Raw genomic sequence first — 13,666 nt, forward strand, 5'->3', positions numbered from 1 at the left:
AAAATGCAAAGTCAGAGTGATTCTGACAGAATAAAAGTCTTTGTCCTGTCGTTGGTGAGATATATACCAACTCCTATTGACCAGAGACCAAGCAATGATACTTAGCGGGAAGAGCACACCTCTGATTCAAAAGTTCCATGATTTGTTGTAATGCTGCCTTTTACTTGTTCTAACTGTGCTATAAAACTTAAAAAAAATGTATCATTCTATGAGTCTGCAATTTTAGAAAATATATTGTGTTATAAACATTATATTAATTCAGGCTAAATCATAATATGAAGATTTTAGCTTTCAGAGAGGGCCACAAAGCTAAAATATATATTTTTTAACATTTCCTGAATCAAATGTTACCCATTTCATTTTTTTTTCAGATGCTGATTCTATGATAGTTTCTGTCATAATAAAGAGAACAAATAGTAGAACTGAACCTAGACCTTGATAACAAGAATTGGCAAGAGCACTTGTTTGGCTGCTAGGGGAACCACGTTTCCATACCTGTTTTCATGATTTTGCGGTAGAAAAGATTTCTTTACAGCGAGATATTTTGTGAGTTGCTCTCCTTTACATGTGTTGGGAATTTGGAGTCATTTCTCACTAGTGTGAGTCTCTATTCAGCAAATTCAAAGAGATCACATTGAGCTCAGTGGCTAGGGTACCAGCCACATACACCAGAGCTGGCAGGTTTGAACCTAACCTAGGTTCAACCATTGTTTGGTCATTGCCAAACAATAATTACAACAAAAAAATAGCAAGGATCACATAGAGAAATTAATTTGTATGCCCTGACCAAAATACTTAAATTTCTTTTTCAAACCCAGAGGGCTGAATTTTGGATGTAATTAAATTTCTTTCTTTCTTTCTTTCTTTTTTTTTTTTTTTTTTTTTTGCAATTTTTGGCTGGGGTTGGGTTTGAACCTGCCACCTCCAATATATGGGGCTGGCGCCCTACTCCTTTGAGCTGTAGGTGCTGCCTGAAATCAAATTTCTTTAGAGGAGAAATAAATGGGTATGTTTTCATTTACAAAATGTGGGATTTTTGTGAGGAAGTTTTGCCTTGGCATTGTCTTAGAACCTGCCTAAGATGCCCACCTGGGAGTGAAGTAGACACAGTTGGAAGCTGATGGAAATGTGCAGGTCTATCCCCACGATATGAGAGAATAATGTAAGCATCCAGCCTGACATGAATACCTTCAGGAATTGGGGCACCTTACGGTCCCAGAAAAGGGCCGATGAGCAAAAGAACCATCTTCTTTAAAATTATCTTCCAAATCCCAAAGAAACTGGTGCCAAATCCATGCCAGGAACATAAGAGGATTTATGTCCCCTGATCCTTTCTATTTGAAATACCAGGAGACAATGAACAGAAGCACTGGTGGGGAAGAAGACAGACCCCCTTCCCTCTCTGTTTCACCATTGCTTATCTGCTACAAACCCAAGCTATGAGGGGTAAGAATCTTCACTAAAAATTAGTTGGTTTATTTTTGACTACCCAAGGATGAACAAATTAAATGATGTACTGAGATTTTTTTAATTTACTACTTTTTTAAAATGAACTATAGATACATAGTATATTCACCATGTACAATATAATGTTTTGAAATATGTAAATATTATGAAATTGCTAAATTGGTTTTATTACTAATTTAGTTATTTGTAATACCTCATACACTTATCATTATTTGTGATGATAACATCCTAAATATGCCTTTTAAACTAGAGGAGTATGTTTTCTTTAATCTGAATACAAATCAAACTATTGTGTGTTTACCTCAGGTATTATCTATAGGTAACACTTCTCTCACCAAAATCCCACATTTTGTCAAATGAAAACATACCCGTTTGTTATCCTCTGAAGAAATTTGGTTTCATCTAAAATTCAACCCTCTGGGTTTGCAGAAGACATTTGAACTAAATAGCTCACAGAGCTTGTGTAATATGTTGTGGGTCAATCACACTATTAATATATGCTAATATAATATTTTACAAAGCAGTTTTTGACCTTGGTGTTGGTACTGAGAAGGCAAAGAGTAGAATGGATTTATGGTGTGGATGGGGGAAGCATGTTTACTAAAAGGTTCAGGTATTGACAGCATTTGTAGCAGTATGCTATATACTCTAGACAGGCCTACTAGATCAATTAGGTAAAAAAGTAAGAAATAGTGAATACATGCAATAAACATTTTAAGAATTATACGAAATTTATAATGTCATTAAAGTTACATATATTTTAAGAGCAATTTATATATATGGCTTATGGAGTTAAATGGATAAAGAGCAGGGCAGAAAAAAAGCTAATGTTATTTGATGCATGCACTATAAAGTTTTCCTGATAAGAATGCATTTTGTGGGTGGTGCCTGTGGCTCAAAGGAGTAGGGCACTGGCCCCGTATACCAGAGGTGGTGGGTTCAAACCTGACCCCATCCAAAAACTGCAAAAAAAAAAAAAAAAGGAAATAAATGACAATAATAAAGAATGCATTTGTTACTCTTTACTCATCATGCAATGACATATAGATGTTGGCCTTCTCTGTTTATTAAAGCTCTGGAGCTATTATTGATCGGATCAAATCATTGGTCATTATGGAATAAGACTTTTGCTCAGACAGCTTGGATTCAAGCAGTTTTCTTAGTGGATCAAAGCAACAACAAAAATAATTACATAATTTAATTCACAAATAACCTTATAACCTATTACTTTTATGGGCCTTAACAGTGTTATAATGAGGCAAACATTATAGCTTTGATTTTATTTATGAAACAGGAGCTTTTTCTAATGATTTTATACTAAGCACAGAGGTTTATGTGTAATAGCATCCACCCTCAGCCAAAAGTAAACTACAGGAAAATCTGTGACTGCCTTTCCAAAATCAGAATCATAGGTCCAAATGTAAGATTAGTCAATATTGTATATACATACATCATGTGACTACTTAGTAAAATATATTTACATTATTAAATATTGTGTATACATATATCATATGAATACTTAATAAAAGATAATTACATTGTTAGATGAAGTCATAGGGAATATATTCTTAGAGATATATTGATTATACTAATTCTCTCTAAAGTTTTCTGAATATGTTACATAGTTTTAATTCTATCCCACAAATATTTTTCAATAGTTTTTGGAAGATAATACTGGCACATACTATATTAATTTTCTCTTAAATCATGTCTTTATATTGTACATACCTGCATTAAAAGATTAAAAGCGCTTGCCATAAAGAAACATGCCAAAAGTGATTTAGATTTCCTAGCACAGATTTTAAAAACCATATTTCTTTTGTTTAACTATTTTTATTACTTAAACATGAAAAGAAAATCTGGGATCTATTATACTGAGATTTAATTTTGAGTGTACATTTTACACTCAACATTGGTTATAAAGTTGTTAAGATATATAAAGTTGCTATGTATGTGTTTATAAATTTATCATAAACGTCTCATTTCATTTAATTACTAGTATACCATGCACTTGATATCACAACATTTTTACTGTTATTATTTTTATTCACAAATGTTGAGTTACTTTAACTGCATTTCTCTTAATAACTTGAAGCTGCATGTTTTGTCATTGTTTTCAACAGCTGAAGATGCTTGTGGAGGAACAATGAGAGGATCCAGCGGCATCATCTCCAGCCCCAGTTTTCCGAATGAGTACCATAACAATGCTGATTGCACTTGGACCATTGTAGCAGAGCCTGGGGATACAATTTCACTCATATTTACTGATTTCCAAATGGAAGAAAAATATGATTATTTAGAAATAGAAGGTTCTGAGCCACCTACAATATGGTAAGTAGACAGCTTCTATTAACCTAGCATTGGTGTCACTGTTTGAAGCAAACTGTGTAACTTTAAAAGTTTGGATATTTAAAAGTTATCAGGTGTAGTTGTTGGAACTGAGAGATATTTTTGACTACTAAAATGCCCTCTAGATTGCAATTTTTGAAATATGGAGCTTTCCATCAGTATTATTTTAACAGTCAGTAAAGAGTAATGTGACTTTATCACAACTTGTATAAAGAAATAAAAGTTGTTACTATTGTAATCTACAGTTATGGTTCTTAGCAGCATCCACACTCAGTGGTTTGTTCAAATTAACTGAAAACTCTGGGAATTAATTTGACTTTGTTTATGTAGATAGATCTTCTATGTAGCCTTTTATCTGAAGACAAAAATTAAACTACTGTCATCCTGGAAAATATAGTTTGTTTCTTTAAAGACTAAAGATGTGGTCTTCTGAAATGTAGAATTTGTCAGAACATGCTTTTAAGGCATAATATCTTTAAAATGAAGTCTTTCTTTATGGTATTTTAAAATTTATTGTTGACTGATTTGAGTAGGTTATAAGTCAACAAGTGAAAGAAAAACATGCTAATATAACACTGATGAAGCAAAGAGACAGGTAAACCATTAGACTCAGAAAAATCTTTTCAGCCATCTAAAGATTGGCTAAGGACAGTGGGGATTTAGCCTAAATCGTTACATGAAGAGGTCTGAATTTCTGAATGATTGTTCTTACCAAAATGTAGATATTGATTGGACTTGGGACTGGATTTGCAAGAGGAAGATCACTTAAAAGGTTTAAAAGGTGGTTGAGAGATATTTAGGAGATATAATCAAATGAGCCTGGAATCCACTGAAGAGTGATAAAGAAGGTAATATTCAAATAAGACTTAGTTTTCTCATTTGGTAAGAGCAGTAGTGACAGTCACTGATTTGGACAATCTCAAAGGAAGGCCAAGTTTGGAGTGAGAATGCTGTAAATACTGAGGTTTGTCTTGGACACATAGTTTAAAGGCTCTTTGAGATGTGCCTTCAAAGACATCTAGTAGACAATTATATTTACCTATATCATTCAGGAACTTGGAGTAGAAGCATAACATTGATATTTAGTTGCTATTGGTGGTATTGAACCAACAGGCACCAGTATAATTGGCCAAACAGAGATGTGATGGAATAAGAAGACAAGGGGAGTGGGACTGAATTTTAAGAATCAACAGCATGGTAAGGCCAACCCTTAGAAGGATGACGCAGGAAAGAGGCTAGGGAAGTACATTTAAAGAAGAAGAAATCTTAGGGAATAAGGCATAACAAAGACGTGGGAAGTATGTGAAGAAGGAAGCATAGACATCATTGTTAACTGCTGTTGCAAGGGCACCATATAAATGCATAAAATGTCCCAGTTTTCTGGGCTTCAACAAAAGAACAAAGCAGTTCAGTCATCACAAATCCCAGCGTTTAACATAGGACAAAAGGAACAGACTTAACATACTTCCTATTTTCCCCTTCTGCTTTTAAGCCCTCCATTCTTGGGGTTACCCATCTTTGGTATATCTGAAGATAATTACATACCAGAATACAATGAAACTCTACAGAATTCTAGTTTGAAATTCTGAGCCAATTTAAAAACTATTGGTTTTAGAAATTACTTCTTCTATAGAGATTCATATTTGAGGTATATCAAGATGGATGGTAATGACATGAATTTCTCAATAATTATGTCTTTGGCATATAAATGATCCCATTAAAATGGTAGTTTTTCACTTGCCACATATTTGACTACTAGAGGTAAAGAAGGAAAATAGAAACATGGTTTTGGCTCAGCGCCTGTGGCTCAAGCGGCTAAGGCGCCAGCCATATACACCTAAGGTGTTGGGTTCGAATCCCCAGCCCGGACCCGCCAAACAACAATGACGGCTGCAACCAAAAAATAGCTGGGCGCTGTGGCGGGCGCCTGTGGGCCCAGCTACTTGGGAGGCGGAGGCAGGAGACTCGCTGGAGCCCAGGAGTTGGAGGTTGCTGTGAGCGTGATGCCATGGCACTCTACCCAGGGGGACAGCTTGAGGCTCTGTCTAAAAAAAAAAAAAAAAAAAGAAACATGGTTTTATAGCACTGGTCCGTTTGCTGCCACTGAATCCTAGAAACCCAATCTAACACATTTACTCTGTGGATCATAATATATCTATTTATATTCACAGACCCACTTTATTGTTTTGGATTAAACATTCTTATCAATGATTGTATGTTTCTGATTAATCAGAGTTGTTAGAATAATATAGCTTGTCCAATTACAGCACTAGATCCACCAATTTCTGCCCTCTCCATTTTTTCTTTTAAAATACTCTCTGCTACTTTAAGCATTTCCCACTTTTCAGGAAGAAAATGACATTTAAGAAATTCAACATTTTATTGTCTCTTTAAACTGGCGTTATGGTAATGTTTAGGTAGACTTGTCAAATCTTTGTTATATAATATAAATCAACACTAATGTGTTGGACATAGTTCAAGAAAGGGATACAAATGTTCAAACTATTACTTTCTATGAATGCCAGTTGAAGATGTATAGCATTGGGAAATTAATAGTATTGCATACAATCACTTAAATGTTATATACTAGCATTCTTTATAAATTCTTATAGTTATAAAATTGTATACAATGATCTATAAATAATTAAAATAAAATTATAGACATAATCCTGACCCTTTAATCCCTTCAAGTCCTTTAATATGCTCATATTCTTTTAAATATCTGATCATTAAAATGATACTTTTCATTTAAGGTGACATCATGTTAAGAGTTCTTTCTTGTAAGTGCACACTTCACATAACATTTTGAATTCCAAAGGGAGATGGGAACAGAGAGATATTCACATTCTTGTGATTAAAATGACAAATGTTTCCTTTGACTTCAGTTCTGTCATTCAGACTGGAAAATTTCTACTAGCTACTATGTACTACAATCATTCTAATGAAGTACAGACACTGAAGCAAGGCTTAATATAGCTTGTGTTTGACTTTGCAAGATAGATTTAACCTCCCAAGAACTGAGCTGCAAAAAGGATATTAGCAGTTAGCTAATCACTTACTTGCAAACTCTATATGCTGAAGTATTAGGTTCTTGTTTATCACAAAAAAAGTAGCATCACTGCATAATCCAATAGGAATGCAAGGAATCCATTCAATTATGACTGGATCATGAAATTGTATGAGGCCTGAAGACTGTTAACTGATTCTATGATAGTAAAATGAACAATGACATAGGATGAAAACGCTTGTTTTTGGTTTCAGCTTTGATTCTGTTGATGAATAACAATGGGTAAGTTGCATCACCTCCCCAAATCTCAGTTTCCTCATTGATGCAATGCCAGGCACAGGATTCTCTTAACTCTAATCTTTGGGTGGCTTTATCATCATAGGTGCTGTTGTAGGGGCAAAGAGATGAGAAATAACTAAATATTGCCCTATTTACAAAATCTCAGATAGAGTTGGATTGTACGTTCTTTAAAATGATTTCCACATTTAATTTGGGTTTTTACTAGAATTCCATTTGTTCAGTGTTGTCCTAAGTGCTTCCATGACAAAAGGAACAAAGAGACCTGTTCCTGTAGAACTTGGGCTGTATCAGGGAAGAAAGAGTAATTGACATAAATAAGCTAAATAACACAATGTTTTGGAGAGTGATGAGAAAGGAAAGGTGGAATCTGAGTAAGAGATGTCAGCAGAGCAGGAATGTTGCGATGAGTGTGTACCCTACTGAATCCAGAAGTTGAGATTTTAGCAGTGTTTTGAAGAATGTAAGGAAGTTAGCAAAGCAGATATCTTGGTGATGAATATTCCAGTCAGAAATAACACATAGAGAAAAGTACATAAGGCAGAGTGGGCCTTACTGTGTTACAGAAACATGTAAGAGGCCATCGTAGCTACAAAATAATGATCATGGGAGAAAGTAGTAGGATAAAAGGAGAATGAATGGAGCCTGGTTCAAAATCCTACTTTGTACTATACACAAAGCCATCGAAGTGTCACGAGCACAATACTGACACCACAGACCTTATCTTTTTACAAAAATCTCTATGCTTGCTGAGTGGAGAATAAAATATAGGAAGGAATAGCCAACTAAGAGAGATTGTTTGCAGTATTTAAGTGAGAGTTTATGATTGTTGGAATAAGGATATGGCTTTGGAAGCAATAAGAAATTATTGAATATTAAAAATAAAGCTGACAGAATGTCCAAAGATGTCTAATTAGAGAAAGAGAAAAGAGTTATTTGTCCTAAAGAACTAAAAAAAAAAAATCAATCTAAATTAACTACTCTCAGGATGGCTATTAATGAAACATTTTTAAGGGGATGATCTGGAGCTTAATTTTGGGCATGCTAAATTTGATAAATCTAACAAACATCTAAGTGAAGATTTCAAGGAGGCTAATGGATAAACAAAGTCTTACGTCAAAACCAAAAGTCCAGGATGGGACTTCCATTGAAATCTAGAAGTAGAAGTGATTATTCTTGTTTCTGCAAGTAAAAGTGGTTATTAAATTTTAAAAAGAGAAAAGGACTAAGAACTAAGGGCTGGGGCACTCTAACATTAGAAAGTTAGCACGGTCAGGAGGAATCAGTAAAGAAGATTGAGAATGAGAGTAAATGAGACAGGAGCAAACACAAGAGAGTATTGTCGTCCTTCAGTATCTATCTGCAGGGGATTGTTCCAGGACCAACAATCTCAGTGTAAAACTCCAGGGATGCTCAAGTTTCTTACTTGAGAGTGGGGTAGTATTTGCATATAACCTATGCTCATGCTTCTATATGCTTTATTATTTTATTTCAATAGACTTAGGGAATACAAGCATTTGTTATGTGGATGAATTGTATAACTCTCCAAGTCAGGGCTCTTATTGTACCTGTCACCAACATCGTGCACATTGTACCTGACAGGTAGATTTTTCTCCCTCCTCCCTCTCCTATCCTTTCCACTTGTTAGTTTTCCTTGTCTGTTACACCACTTTATGACCATATAACACTCCTTTAGCTACCAGTTATAAGTAAGAACATGTATTTCTTTTTTCATTTCCTAAGATACAGCACATAGGATAATGGTCTTAGTTCCACTCAAGGTTGTGTAGAAGATATTATTTCCTTTCTTCTTATAGCTGAGTAGTACTCTACACTGAGCAATATATTTTCTTTAAATATTCACCAGTTTATGGGTTCCCATATACTTTAAATAATCTCTAGATTACTTGTAATACTTAATATGATGTAAACATTCCGTTAATAGTTGTGCTATATTTTTATTGTTTTTAAAAATATTTTTTATAAGTGATTGAATCTATGAATGCAGATTCTACAGATATAGAGAACTGACTAGAAAAGGTGTCCTGGAAGCCAAATAAGGAAATTATCAAGGAACTGGCTAATTATGTCAAATGTGTATAATAAGCTAATAAAATAAGTTCAAAAATTGATCATTAGATTTGTCAGCATGGAGGTCATGGTTAACACTGATGCAGGTAATTTTGGAGGTGACAGATTGAAGTGATTTTAAGAGGAAATTGGAGAAAAGATATTGTAAACAATATAAACAAATCTTACAGGAGATATTTCAAAAGAGATGAATAAAGAAATGGGACAGTAGGTAAAGGAGGAAGTAGAGAGTGGAGAAGAAATTATGATTTGGAAATATTTTTATTATTAATTATGAGATTAAAACTATGTTTTTATGCTAAAGGGGATGGCTTACCAGAGAGAGAAAAGTTAGCCACAGAGAGAGAGAGAAACTAATCATTTGAGCAAAGTGAAGGGGTGCAGATAAAGTAATCTCCCCTTTCAAAATCTGTTTGTGAAAGGAAGTTGGAAAAAAATTGCAGTAATTAAAGGGAGAGGCAGATGAAGAAAATGAAGATTAGAAGGCCATTTGTGGGACTACTATCTATCCTAGAGGATGTATGAGGAGATAATTAATCTGAAATCTCTGCATATGGAAATAAAAATGCCAAAGGCGGTTATCAAAGACTAGAATCCAGAGGAAGGAATGACTGAATATTACACACAATGATAAAGGATTCTATAATAAATGTGAGTATTATTATTTCTTAGACTAGATGACAGGAAAAATGTAAACAATAACAGAAGGGTCAAGCAGATATTTCAGGTTCAGAAAATGAGTGCAATTTGTAAGGTGTAGGTTGAGGATAAGAAGGATTTCTACAAGAACATGTCCTATCAGATGTCTGATTTAATAACAACACATAATTTGAAGTAGGAATAAGAATTTGTAAGTTGCTACAAATGAAATATTAGCTGAGGTCAAGGAAACAAATACAATTATCAAGATCAGAATATTAATGGAGGGCAGCTCCTGTGATTCAGTGGGTAGGGCACTGGCCCCATATACGGAGGGTGGCAGGTTCAAACACAGCCCCGGCCATATTGCAACAAAAAACTAGCCAGGCATGTGGCTGGTGCCTGTAGTCCCAGCTACTGGGAGGCTGAGGCAAGAGAATCACCTAAGCACAGGAGGGAGGTTGCTGTGACCTGAGACGCCATGACACTCTACCACTCTACTGAAGGCAATAAAGTGAGACTCTGTCTCTAAAAGAAAAGAAAAAAATAGAATATTAGTAGTAACATTGGTGCTATGTAGCCACTTCATCTGCCTCCCCTTCAGTTACTGCAATTGTATAACACAAGAAAAACTAAATTAATTGTACTCAAATTAACAATGCAATAAGATAGATATTTTGATTTAAATTATTTTTCATGTTTATTTATGTTTATTAGTTAAAATCTAAACATTTATGCATACAGTAATAAACACAGTCATACAAATTTCCAGTGAAGGCTGGCTTCCATTAAAGCTAGTTTCTTTGGTTGTGTAGTGGATCCTATTCCTTCTCAACAACTCAAGAGTGTCATGCCCCCAGTGTTCTTAATTCTTGTCTATATTATCCATTTTTGTTCTTTGAACAATCACACTTTATCTAGCTGTGACTTCGTTTTTCCCTTTGTTTCTCTGGAATAGCTTTTTATAAACAATGACTTCTCAGTTCTTAATATTTATCTCACTTGATTGAAGGGCAACATTTGATTTTGTTGGTCATCTCCTCGTTTTGAGAGCGTCCTTCATCTTTGGTTACTGTGAAGTCTTTTCTTCCTTTCCTTACAGGATCTGACTAAATCATTTTGGAATTTTTCTGGGTGTTTTTTATTACCTCATCCTTTCTATATGAAGTGTGTTGACATCTGCCCAACCTTTTTCTGGTTGTCTTTTTTACTTTAAAATTTGCACAAATTCCCAGAGCTTCAATAATCTTAACATTTTGCCATTTTTCTCCTTACTATCTTTTCTCTTGTTTCAATTTGACCACATATCCTTGATAAAGTAATGGAATTTTAATATGAGCTTGCATCCCAAGTTATGCGTATATGGACCACTGTACATTTTACACCTTTGGTATTTCGTGTACATTTGTAAAATTAATAAATGATTTTGTCCTATCATAAAAAAGACATTGACAATCTGCATTTACATTTTTCCCATTGATTGTAATTGATTCAATTGAAGCAACATGAATTTGTTTGGATTAGGTTCAACTGTGAATAAAAGTAAAGCAAACTGCAAAAAAAAAAAACAAGAAACAAAAAGGCTTGTACAAAACCAAGGTTTTTTGTTTGTTTGTTTTGGTTTTTTTTTGTAGAGACAGAGTCTCACTTTATTGCCCTCTGTAGAGTGCGGTGGCATCACACAGCTCACAGCAACCTCCAACTCCTGGGCTTAGGGGATTCTCTTGCCTCAGCCTCCTGAGTAGCTGGGACCACAGGCTCCCTCCACAATGCCCGGTTATTTTTTGTTGCAGTTTGGCTAGGGCTGGGTTTGAACCCACCACCCTCAGTATATGGGGCTGGCACCCTACCCACTGAGCCACAGGCACCGCCCTAAAGTTGCTGTTTTTAAATATAAAATTCTGTAAGTTGGACAGGGCATTTATGGGACTCCGTATGTTCACTGGCACACACTCAGGATTATTTTGTATTATTATTCTGCTGGTAAGTGTCCTTTGTTCCCAAGGTCATATCTTATCCTCACACAAGTCACTAAGTCTCCAGTCTAGACAAGAGGAAGGACAAGACAAGGAAAGTCCAAAGGAAATTCATCACTTTTCTCATGAAGAAACTCTGATCGTTGGCCTACATTCACTATTTCATTTTCTACTACTTCTGCTTATATCTATTTGGGTATAATTTAATTACCTTGCCAGTCAGCCATACTAGACACAGGGAAAGTAATGTTTATTTTGGGTGGTCATTCCCAAGCTAAAATTCTGGGTTTTTTAATAATAGGAGATAATAGATAACCAGCAATCTCTGACATGCTTTTTATTGATAAGTCCCTCCAAGGGAAATGTATGTAATGTGCACTCACTAGTATTTTACATATTATAGGAGTATGTGTTTATATTTACGCTATACTGGCATGTATAGACAGATCGCCATAGACTTAGATACATATATATGAGTATATATTTATAGGTATACATGGATGAATGCATGTGTAAGCATATACTGTATATGTGTATATATGTATTATATACATTTAAAAGTATAGATATAAGTGTGTATACACATGCAGATATTTATCTCTATCCCGGTATGCATGCATCTATATATCTTTATAATATATGCTTATATATGTACATATCTCTGTGTGTATATATAGATCTCAAAGCTAATATAATATCCACATTAAGCAATAATTCTCAGATGATATTCCAGTAATATTATCAGAAATGCCTGTGGTGTTTATTAAAGTGAAGGCTCCCTATCTCCCACACAAATCTATTGCTTTACATTGTACGGCATGGATTCAGGAAGTTTGCAGATCTGGTGATTCCAATGCATACTAAAGCTGGACAAGTATTGCTATAGAAATTAATGCAATCAATTTTGTTTCCTCAATATTGCAACTATGTCATATAACTATCCAATGAGCATCTCTTAAGAACTGAAATATGTCTTATTATTTAAGATGAAGGAAAGTTAACATGATCTGGTAAAGCAATCAAGCTAATTGTGTAATATGTGCACCTATGTTTATTATAAATTTATGTAATGAATAGTGCAAAGATTGTGTTAGTGGATTAGCAAATTTTCTAACTAGATATTAAGTTACCCAGAAGAAACTAGATATAATCCTCATTCTATAAAATAAATATCACCAACACTAATTGTATCAAACTGGTGCTACTTTTTCTCATTACTTCTGTTAATTATTTGATTAAAACATACAATGAAGCTCTACTGTGGTTAAGTAACTTGATTAAACAGCTATTATGATTAATAATTTTGAACCACTCTTTACTAAGTATACCTTTCTCTACATAAATCTAACAGGGTACATTAGAGCTAGAAGAGATTTTAAAGAATTTGCAGCCCAGTTTTCCCCTTTCATAAAGAAGAAACCAGAGAATCAATGTGCGTGCGAAGATCAGAAGTGAGAACAGCAAACTTTTTTTTTTTTTTTTTTTTTTTTGCAGTTTTTGGCCAGGGCTGGGTTTGAACCCGCCACTTCCAGCATATGGGACCGGCGCCCTACCCCTTTGAGCCACAGGTGCTGCCCGAACTGCAAACTTTTAATACTTGCTCGGTGAACTTTTTTACAAAAGTACTTCTTGGATTTATGCAGAAAACTGTGGCTTTCTTATAAATATGTATTGTATTTCAGTTTACAAAAGAATCAGTGACATGAAATTTTAGTATGTACATATCACAGTAAAGATTAATGTTTTGAAATATCGCCTGAAGGTTCTAATATAGATTGTGTTTATACCTAACTCTCATTTTTCTTTGAAGAATTAGACCTTTTTTCAGGTAGCTGAGCAT

At 34.5% G+C, this 13,666-nt stretch overlaps 1 protein-coding gene across 2 annotated transcripts in view; it reads left to right on the forward strand.

The window, feature by feature from the left end:
* Positions 1 to 13,666, forward strand: part of CSMD3 (CUB and Sushi multiple domains 3) — a 1,080,374-nt gene that overhangs the window by 284,189 nt on the left and 782,519 nt on the right. For both annotated transcript variants that reach the window (XM_003782396.2, XM_003782397.2), the window contains exon 5: positions 3,591 to 3,798. In XM_003782396.2, the coding sequence (XP_003782444.1) occupies positions 3,591 to 3,798 (208 nt within the window). The remainder of the gene's footprint in view (positions 1 to 3,590; positions 3,799 to 13,666) is intronic.

This window comes from Otolemur garnettii, unplaced genomic scaffold (assembly GCF_000181295.1).
Source record: "Otolemur garnettii isolate 467f Iridium unplaced genomic scaffold, OtoGar3 scaffold00004, whole genome shotgun sequence".
Taxonomy (NCBI): domain Eukaryota; kingdom Metazoa; phylum Chordata; class Mammalia; order Primates; family Galagidae; genus Otolemur; species Otolemur garnettii.